Source organism: Phallusia mammillata, chromosome 1 (genome assembly GCF_965637545.1).
Source record: "Phallusia mammillata chromosome 1, kaPhaMamm4.hap1.1, whole genome shotgun sequence".
In the NCBI taxonomy this organism is placed as follows: domain Eukaryota; kingdom Metazoa; phylum Chordata; class Ascidiacea; order Phlebobranchia; family Ascidiidae; genus Phallusia; species Phallusia mammillata.
Genome location: NC_137252.1, coordinates 11,641,120 through 11,652,033, shown reverse-complemented (window position 1 = coordinate 11,652,033; position 10,914 = coordinate 11,641,120). Strand labels below are relative to the sequence as shown.

The window sequence follows — 10,914 nt, the reverse complement described above, 5'->3', positions numbered from 1 at the left end:
ACCGTTTTCTATTCTCTGCATTTCATTCAATTGGCAAACGAATAGGTGTTCCTATGCGCTGGTTTCAATGACGTTCTGCCGGTCCGCCGTGACCGATGCTCAAACAGGTTAACATGCTGTCAGTGGCTTGTTTCACTTCAATTTTACTTTTTAATTTTAAAGGGCGACAACTTTTTAATTCGCGCACAACGGGATTGATAAATCGCGATATAAAAAAACGCTTCGGCGTTTTAAAATAGCATAAAACTGTAAAAGAGGTACAGAAACTGACGCCCGCTTAGAGGTGGAGAGGAGTCGCTAGTAAACAAGTTTAACGTTTGTAATCTAAATTGTTAGAATACAGCCCTATCCCTGCTTTAACTGCCTTTAATGCAAGGACAACGCCTGACTAGCCAACCGAAAAAAAGCATTCACAACGCATATTGTTACGTACCTAAAGCGTTAGAGCAGAACGCCTACGAAACTTCATTTGTTGGACCAGTTAAAAACTAATAATGCTTTGCTAACAACTCACTGCGTAAATAGACACGTTGTAAACGTAACAAACGACTTTGAAACGTATAAAACGATTATTATAATGTCTAGGATATGAGCCGTTATGGCGAAAAGGTTGTGCACCCCTGGTCTGGGCCAAATGCCTGTGCGCTACTGCAAGTTTTAACGTAGTCACCGTTTAATTGTAATATATTTGGGATATAATATGGCATACCCGGAAAAGTGTGCGCCTCTGATTGTAACATTTAAACTCCATTGTGATGCAACAGACGTAAATTGTCAGTGGAAAACAACGTCACATTGTTGATTCCCAACAAAAGGATTGAAAACGTGGTTGCTTTTTAAGGCATCATGTTTGGTTGCTTGTTAATGACAAATGGACAAAAATACCTAAAACTCAAAAGGGTCTGCAAAGGCAAAAAGGTTAAAAAGCACTGCCATAGATCTTTCTCTGGTCCTGAGGGCGCTTTATGTTTGGCGGTCGTGCCCGAATAATGACGAAGCGCGCTTCTCATTTTTGATTCGCTAATTGGAATGACCCGAAACTTTGCAGGCTATAACTGACTATAGTTTAGAGTTGGTCTGTGAAAACCGTTTGAATTAGTAATACACTGTTCATGTTTTATACCCGATAGATCTTTCTCTTCGTTAATGCGCTTTAATTTTAGCGGTCATGCCCTGCAAATAAAGACGATGCGCGTTTCTCATTTATGAAGAAACCACATTTATTCCGACAAATGTTGTAATATTTAACTAATTTCTTGGTGCAACCTAAACCAACTGGTATTTCGTTTTTAAACGTAACGCGAAAACGAAATTTCGTTTTGCAAACGTCATTCGAAACGAATTTTATTTCGAAACCAACATTTCCTTTTTAATTTTCCTCTTACGGCGATTGATTGGCTTTAAAGAAAAGTTACTTTTCACCTAATAATTATGTTTTAGGATCGTGTACTCAGAGCCCAGTACAATACGAAACAAAACATAGATTATTTAATGACCAGTAGATGACTCCAGAACGCAGGACGAATTAAGGCAGGACGACGCAAAACTCTATACAGCTCTTTCGCGTTAAATGTCAACCAAAATGTCGATATATAAATAGCGGTAATTTATATCGGTAATTGAGTTTAAATTCAAGAGAAAGTCAAAAGAAAAAATCGAAAGAGAAACTGTCAAGAGAAAAACTCAATAGGTTCTCAAACAGGGCCCATGGGATCCCATGGGGTCCACGAGCTGTGTTCTGGGAGGCATAGGTGCATATTTACCAGTAACACCCACAAAAAGCCCTTTTATTTTCTTTAATGCGCATAATTAAGTTTGTGTTGCAAATAACTTTATTCCTAATTTAATCGACTATTTCACACACTATTTGCCTATATTGAGGTTTTCCACGATTACGGATTCTTGTTTACTCTATTCGACCTGTTTAAAGCCGAAATTAGTACCGAATTCCAACACGGGTTGCCTTTTCATTTTTAAGGGGGTCACGAGGCCAAAAAGTTACTTTTAGGGGCCACGGTCCATGAAAGGTTGAGAACCACTGATCTAAACAATCTTATGTAACATCAGATCTTCACATCAGAATGCATAAGAAAAAAGAAATTAACAAGAGATTGTGTGTCGTAAAGCTGTGTCAGGTAGTCATGATGTGCATTTGTTCTTTGACCGACCTTCGTCGAACCCCTCAATCAGCATTGGCGAACCCCGTGGTTCGATCGAACCCACGTTAAGAACCACTGTGCTAAACCTTTGTCAAAATCAAACGATTTTGCAGAATAATTAAACAACATTTTGGCGAAACGTCATTTCGTTTGCAAATACGGAGGGAAACCATAAATATCGCTTTAGTAGTTGAAACTACTTGCTCTAACGTACATCTGTGCCAGTTTATTGAAAAATATTATGCGCGGGATGTATTTTTATTTATTCACGATTTAGAACATTATACTGTACATGCGTTTATGTGTGAGCGACACTTGAGAACAGGCATCAGTAAAACTCATTCCGTTGGCAAATACGGAGTGAAACCATAAATAGCGCTTTACGAATTGAAACCACTTATTCTAACGTACATCTGTGCCAACTTATAGAAAAGATATTAGGCCGTAACAAAACAATATAAAATGGAAATACCTCGTCCAAAGCGAATTTGCGTGCTGTTCACGATCCTTGTAATGGGTATTTTTACATTTGTACCATATCTTATCAAATACGGTCCACTAAAACCTACAATAATAAAAAAATACTTCAAAAATGAGTGCTTGAACCGTGAGATGAATGAATGGGTGCAAGTCAGTCGCAAGCAAGGATTTGTCGATGGTGCCAAGGTGGACGAAACTGTGACGGACTGCCTTAATGTGACTATTAAACGTGACAAAGCTATAGGAACGCTTTCTGGAAACGTACAAAACATTACAGAAAAAAATGGAACCAAAATGGAGCAAGAAAACGTAAAGAAGAAGAAAGAAATGTGTCCCACCATTTCGCCACTCCTGAAAGGTCCAATTTCAATCCTGATTAATCGTAAGTTTGCTTGTTGATAAAAATAAGAGAAAAATGCCTAAAACTTGAAGGGATCCGCAATTAGATGACAATATCGAAAAGGCTCCACAAAGGCAAATGGTTAAGAACCACTGCTCTGAACGCTGACCTGGAAGATACCACGTCGCACTTATTTGTCAGACTTCAAATTAGTATACGACACTATATATGCAAAGACTTTTCCTGACACTTACTCAAAGAAATTTTACAACCATTAAAAACCTGTGTTATCTGTTTTTGTGACAGTCGAATTAGACTACAATGCGAAAAAGACCAATACAAGCAAGCCACCACTACAAAACTGGCCACCAACCTTGGAAGAGGTGGCCGTCCATTACAAGGACTTGAAACTCGGTGGTTCCTATGCTGGACCACGTGACTGCAAGTGTAAGACTTCTGTTGCTGTTATCGTTCCATTCCGAGACCGGGAAATGCATTTAAGGTGAGTCGAAAGTGCTTCTGCACCTCGCCCTATTCAACATTTTGTGTATATTGGTATTGTTAAGGACATAGAACAGTGGTTCTCAACCTTTTTGCTTTTGCCGACCCTTTTCGATGCTGCAAGCAAATTGCGAACCCCTTTGAAGGTTTCGATATTTTTTGTCATTTTTTTGTTAACAAGCAACCAATACATGGTGCATAAAATACCAACCACGTTCAGGGTCTGAATTTGAACCCCTTTGTTTGGGTTTAAACATCGTGAATCGAAAAGAAAGACTAATTGCATAAATACACGTTTTTAAACAAGTTTCGTGTGATTTTAAAACGCTAAAGCGTTTTTTTAATCACTTTTTATCAATCGCGTTTTGCGCGAATTAAGAAGTTCGCGGTCCCCTGAAACGCTTTGCGGAACCCCGGTTTAGAACCAACGATGTAGAAATTGATGCTGGTTCGTGTACGTGGCTTGTGTACAATCACTTATTTACCTTGTCTATGATTTATCTCGAGGCACTCAGTAACAAAGGATAGTTTAATGAAATTTATCATCCATACTTGCAAAACTATGGATAAGCGTTAAAACCCGTCGCAATTAAACCAAAGGCAAAATTTACTTAAAATCCAACGGGATCAAAGTTTCAGTTAAATGTTTAATTTGTGTGTGTTTTGTTTAGAGCAAAAATTTTGTTTACAAATGGTAACAAAATTGTTAGTTGTCCACTATGCAATCACAGGTCCAGTTTACTTTTTTAAATACGCAAAAGTCTGGGGTTCTTACCTAATTATCCTTCAGAGTTTCTGCAACTTTTACAAATTGTGGAGCCTATAGCCTACCACAAATGCTCTAGAGCAGTGGTTCTGACCCTTTTTTCCTTGCTGCAATCACCACCCAATTTCGCACACCCCTCTGTAATTGCTTATATAACAAAACCATTGTAACTTAACTTTTATACAAGCATCCCTGCACCCCTATTAACGTGCACTCCTGGTTAAGAACCACTGCTGTAGAGAAAGTTTATGGCCGACCAACAGGCTAGATTTTTTTAATGTATTGCAAAAGTTTTACAAAGATCCTCATTATCAAAGTTTCCAAATAGGACATGTGATATTCTAGAAGTTGATGTGGATAAATGAGAAATAACTAATTTGCTTCATTATGGTGTGGATTTATTTATTCATGTTTTATCGGAGGATTAAGAGGGGTTCTGAAAAACAAATCGAAATAAATTTGTCAAACGTGTCTGTATCTTCTGCACAATGTGCTTTTTTGAATAACTTTTTCAAGAAAATTAAAAATATGGAAACCACTGATACATACTATTCACAATAGCTTTTTAATAATAATGTTATAGCTAACAGTAGGCTACTATGAAGAAAAAAATCCGAGTGAAAAATGTAAAGCCAAGTGATTTATAAAGTCTTGCAATTCTTTAAGAATTTTAAAACATGAGCTGCAGACAGTGCACGCTGCTTTGACCTATAAGGTGTCATCAGTGCCAAGACATGGCCATATTATCCATCCAATTGCCATCCAGTTTGTTGGGAGTCTGAAAATCATTGCCCACCAAATCTGTTCAATACCGCAATTGGGCGCAGACCCCAGATAAAACAAGGAACTGCTTTAAAACCAAAGTGGTGTTAGCCCAGTGTCCCGAAATAAACATGAAAGTTCAAGCTAATAGATGATGCGTAAGCTGCATAAGCTGCAGATAGTGCACAATGTTTGAGTCAAACAGTAGGTCCTAGGTCATATTGGCTAATGCAGCCATTTAAAAATTAACAAAAAATCAATATGTAATAGCACATATCCCCCAAAAAATCACAATCATAGGAAATTTCCTGTTGAAATGAAAAGTAACTTTATGATTTTGCGACACAGGTATTTTCTCTACTACATTCATCAGCTGCTGCAAAGGCAACAACTCTGTTACCAAATAATCGTCGCGGAACAAGTTGGCAGCGAGACCTTCAACAAAGGTTAGTGACTTCTCTTTTGAATTTGTCACTCCGTTGTATTGATACAGCAAACCTAAAAAGTTAGGCCTTTAAGGTTTAAGGTAGATTTGTTTCCAGGACAACTCATGAATTCCGCTTTCGTTTACGCAAACCGGTCGACGAATTTTGATTGCTTTATCTTTCACGATGTCGATGTCATTGCCGAAGATGACCGAATTCCTTATACCTGTAACAGTAAGTTCAATTACTTGCAACAGTCCAAAATAAAGAAAAACATATGTCAATAGTATATGCATTCAAACGCTATAATTACAACTGCGCAAGTGATTGATTTATGCGGTGAGACCAATACTATATGAGCCAGGGTGTCGAACCGGAACTGAACACTATCCTGCGAACCGGTGTGAGTTTAATTGATTAAATCTGAACCGAACCGGAACCTTAAATTATCATTTCCTTGAAAGCTAAACTTAAGTTAAACCTTATATCTTGTCTTTCGTTGAACCGGAACCTAACCGGTAAAAACGCAGCCTGTATGTTTATTTCAAACAACTTGCTGAAGAATACGTGAGATAACAGCTACAGGGCGTTTAAAAAACGACGAATTTCATGTGTCGCGCAGTGCACAGTCAAATTTCTTTTAAAATTTGGCAAAACCGTACAAATAATAAGTGGAATCAAAATCAAACAAAATGGGATTAAAACAGGTTTAAAAACCGTATTCCGGTTTGGACCGGATACTTTGCCCGAACCGGAACGAAAACCGAACAAGGAAATGGTTCGGTTTGACTCCCTGGTATAAACAAGAGGTAACTAAGAACTTCGGCGTGAAAAGTGTTCATAGCGGCCGAATCGGTTGTTATCATCCCATGCTATTATGAGTAGTGATGCACCGAACCCGTCTAAAAAGGTTCGGGCCGAAACCGAATATTCGGCCACGAGGTCGAATAATTTCGGCCGAATCAGGCCGAACCGAAAAATCCCCGTTTCTATAGATGTTTTCAACTGAACCTTGTGTCGTTGTTGCGAGTGAAGTGAAATATGACAAATCAAAATTACTTCCACAATGCGGAAGCTTTACTAAACTTGTAATATTTTGCAGACAACGTGGCTCGTATTTTATAGATACAACAATTAGTTGATTTATGACGTTTTGTATTGTTGAAAATGATAGTTTGGGCATTAATTCCATGCAATTAAAAAGTTCGGTTTCGGCCGAATTTTCAAAAAAGTTCGAGCCGAAACGGAAACATCGAAAAACAGTGCATTCGGCCGAAATGTTTCGGCCAACCGAAACTTCGGTGCATCACTAATTATGAGTGCAAGGGTAAAAAATCTTTTGACCTTTAGGATGTTGTTTTAGCAAAATTTGTGGTACAGACCGTGTTTTGACCTCTATCTCCAAAAAAGAGTATTCTTCTGTGAGTTAAAATCCCTGCAATAATCAGATCGGGTGACTTTGTGCTGTACTACAATAGGGTTACCAGATATCCGCTACTTTCCAAACATGTCAGGAATTTTCGTGTGAAATTTGTGTCCGGAAATAATTATAAAATGCAAATCTAGTGTCCGCAATCTAAAAGAGCACATGTTCTCGAAGCGGCCGAAATTGCCTTCCTGGAGGGATGTAAGTATGTTAACACGCAAAGACGACTGCTTACTTTCTTCTTTATTTTGAAGCAGTTTATGTTTATTGATGTATGTGCGGGTTTTAATACTATACTATAAAATGCAATACGGGGCCAGTTTTGTTTCCAGAAAATTTTTGATCCATATACAGACATAAACCTTATAAGATCGGAATTCGTCCCCGGGAGCGTCCTGGGTTCGAACCCGGTAAAAAGTGTCAGGAATATTGTATCCTATACTATATGCCATACCGATCAAAGGAGTAGGAAAAGTCATTAGATATGTACAAGTTATTTGGACCGCCTGCGCACATACTAGAATTTTTTACGGCATGTTTGCAGGTTACAAATGCCAGTTAGGTTGATATGTTTGTAACTCATTGATTTCAACAGGGAATTTAGATTGAGCTGTACGTGTCTTCGTTTTCGTTTGGCAATAATCCGAAATATATGCACCCTTGAAAACCTTCCAACTAAATCCATTTCTATTTTTATTTATGAAACTCAAGTAGCCTAAATACGAAATACCTACCTCCAGTGCTGCCTTAAATCGGTTATACGAGTACTTTCTTTTTCTGAGCTTATCACATGATAAGTAAGAGCTTATCACATGATAAACCAGTAAGATAATAATATTGTGACACAAATTCCCCCTACAAATTACAAAATTCCCCCCTGGTTGGGAACCACTGGTCATTTTTAAGCAATATGAATGCACGGTATATAAGCATCTTCGTACGAAACTACGTGGCGGTGCTATTGTATGAACGCAGCCTTAGCATATTTTATACTATTCGCAGGTGACCACGTATATCATCTCGCCCCATACCTTGACAAATTTAATTACAAGTGGGGAGGGTATTTGACAGTTTGCGCGGCTTTGGCTTTTACCAAGGAACAGTTTACAGCGGTCAATGGCTACTCCGGCGAGTTTGTGGTGAGTACTTTCATTCACAGTTCTAAAATTGTACCGGAATACAACATGAAACAGCTCACGGGCACCGGAGCCGACTTTGATTTTTTCCCGATATGCCATATTATATGGCGTCATAAAATAGTAAAAATCTGTCTTGTCTCTACATGTGGTGAGTACGTCAAAGCTTGCAGTATATGAGCTTTACACGAAGCAATTCCACTGCTATATAGGTTCTTCTTCTGCTGCTGTAAATCGAGGCATTTGTGCACAGTAACACCACATTGCACATTACTAAAATGGGTCCTACTTACTGGTAGACACCAGCAACTGATGCAAATAAAACTGTTTAACACACGCGATTGATATAGCCATTACAATATTCGTTTGAAAGTGTTTGAAATCGTTCTTCACAGGCGACAAACCAAAATGCATTGTAACCAAAGGCACCGAATACGGGTATGCAGCGGGTACGCCAGCCATACCGGGACGAAAACCTCCGGTATTCCGCATACCCGAGAATCGGACGAACGTTAGTTATGCGTTATATGCTCCTTAGAAATATTCCTGACCAATAATACTCTGTAACAAACCCAATTGATTTCAATAAAGGTTAATGCTGAAAAAATTAATTGGTCAAAAACAATTGTCCTCTTCACAAAGCGTTGAAATTTAAACATTTAAGGGTGGTAAACAGCACAACAATGTTGCTGTTAAAAGAGGTACAGAAACTGGCGCCCGCTTAGGGGAGGAGAGCAGTCGCTACCTTTGGTATCACATCGTCAACCATGTAGTAAACAAGTTAATTTAGTTATTGATACAAGGTACACAACCCAATGCTGTTGATATAAGTCAATTCTTATTTGACGTTGCCTCTTTTCTGGCATTGAACAAACTTTAATATATTGGGCATATAGGAATATCCCATCGGAACGATGCCTGTTTTATAGTGGCCCCTTTAATTGGCATGTTAGAAATTCCTAACATTTACGAACCCCAAAGAATATTGTCAGCACTTTTCGTTGACATATCTTACACTTCTTTGACATAAAAGCGCAAGAAGATTAAAATAACATTGTCGAAGTGAAGTGTGGATTTGTGATACAATTTATAAAACTTTAAAAGTAACTTTAAAAGATTTTTAAATTGATACACTTAATGATCAGTTTCGAACCACGTTTAATACAATTCACAAATAAAACTGACGTAATTTAATCAGGGAAATAACGACCCACATGTACGTAAAAATCGACTTGCTTTATTACTGAAACGTTTCGGCAAATGCTTATGCCATTGTCAGTGATATCAAATTGCCCTTTACGTCTATTTGGGACGCTTATTCCCCCCCTTAAACTTATGAACAGATCCGTGTATAGACCTAGTGTTCAAAACTGTCATATCTCATGATTGCTGTGTTTATTTTTTTCCTCTCCCGATAAACTTTTCTCTTATCTTTCAATGCTTAAAAATCTTTTAAACTAACTCAATTCTTTACCAGGGGTGGGGTGGTGAGGATGATGACATGGGAGTCAGAATTAAAAGCACGAAATATACCGTTTCGCGTCTAAAAGAAAATTACATCAGGTACAAGTTTGTTGATATGAATCTTTTTATCTATCATCCTAAAATTGTAAACGGGCCTGAAATTCGAGCCCGAGCCCGACCCGAACCCGAAATTTTAAGCCCGAAACCCGACCCGAACCCGAATCGTATTTAAGAAGCCCCTTTAAACCCGAAATTTTGATTGACAGGTATGCATACTAAAGCCTCAGGAAAGACCAATCCAACAAACACAATAGATAATTGGTCTTGAACAAGGCGTTTAGGGCTGTTTGACATTAGGTCATGTCCAGCAACTGGCTACTCAGCTAGATAAATTTATTCAAAAAATACCGACACAGAGTGTAAAGTCAGACCCAAATCAGGCCCGTTTTTCGAAGAAAAGCCCGAACCCGACCCGAAAAGCCCGGCCCGACTTACAACTCTGTGTCATCGGAAGTACTGTAGGAGTATGTTTTGTGACATTTTTTGCCATACGCTCTAAATGCCATATCTTCCCACACAAGTTTACTAAACGCACTGAGAGTATTTATTAGTAATGATAGATGTTCGCGCTGTTTCCACACTGTTGTATGCACGTGTCCTCGTAATGTGCAAGCAAAGCACCCTGCAGTATGCAAACACTAAAGTTTTTGCTTAAATGCCTAACGCGGCCTGTCCCTTATATTACTCTAAAAAACAATTACCAGTGTAATACTGCACAAAAAATAGTCTACGAAATGAAATATTATCGGTAAAAAATGTAATGTTGTGGCTTAGAATATTTACGTTTTATTAAACATGCCGTTCCAAATTTACAGGTTTAAAATGATCAAACACAATAGTGACAAGGGAAACCCTAAAAACCCCCGTCGATTGAATCGTTTACGTTTAGCACATGAACGTATGAAAGAAGATGGTTTGAGCTCTTTAAACACATCGACTGTTGACGTCATCAAGTACATGACGCACACACGGTTGAAGTTAAAGACCTTTATGCCGAAATATGTCAAAGAAGTTCTTAATCGCCCATAAGCGATTTACAAATTTGTTTTTAAGTTTTTCATAGCTGTGTATAACACTTCATCTACCCTATGAAGTAATGAGCAGTCATTTAAAATGATGCGTTATTTACCTGTTTTCATAAAACTTTCGTTTTAACGAGTGTATGAAATTAACTGTATACATTAACGACGTTAAATACTACATTTTTTGTATTTTTGCAATGAAACTGCTCTCAAAGAACTAAATTGCTTAGTGTGTAAATGTTTATTGTTTGTTTCATTTTTTTAATATTTCTGTACATGTGCATTTTATTTTAATCACCTTTGCGACGTTGTACCATAGATTACTTATATGTTTAGTGTTCTATGGTTAAACGTTTAAAATGATTGTTACATC

General features: G+C 38.0%; 1 protein-coding gene across 1 annotated transcript; it reads left to right on the top strand.

Annotated features, from left to right (window-relative positions):
• Positions 1-2,771: 2,771 nt before the first annotated feature.
• On the top strand, positions 2,772-10,548 carry LOC145230625 (beta-1,4-galactosyltransferase 1-like). The gene is made up of 7 exons (XM_080096114.1): positions 2,772-3,021; positions 3,286-3,481; positions 5,357-5,454; positions 5,551-5,667; positions 7,862-7,998; positions 9,473-9,558; positions 10,335-10,548. The coding sequence occupies exons 1-7, from the start codon at positions 2,772-2,774 to the stop codon at positions 10,546-10,548; spliced, it is 1,098 nt and encodes a 365-aa protein (XP_079952240.1).
• The last annotated feature ends 366 nt before the right edge of the window (positions 10,549-10,914 follow it).

Excerpts from the sequence above, each read along its gene's own strand:
- LOC145230625 (XM_080096114.1), top strand. The coding sequence starts at position 2,772 with ATGAATGAATGGGTGCAAGTCAGTCGCAAGCAAGGATTTGTCGATGGT. Across the intron at positions 3,482-5,356 it reads GACCGGGAAATGCATTTAAG|GTATTTTCTCTACTACATTC; the intron begins GTGAGTCGAAAG and ends TTTGCGACACAG. Across the intron at positions 5,455-5,550 it reads CAGCGAGACCTTCAACAAAG|GACAACTCATGAATTCCGCT; the intron begins GTTAGTGACTTC and ends ATTTGTTTCCAG.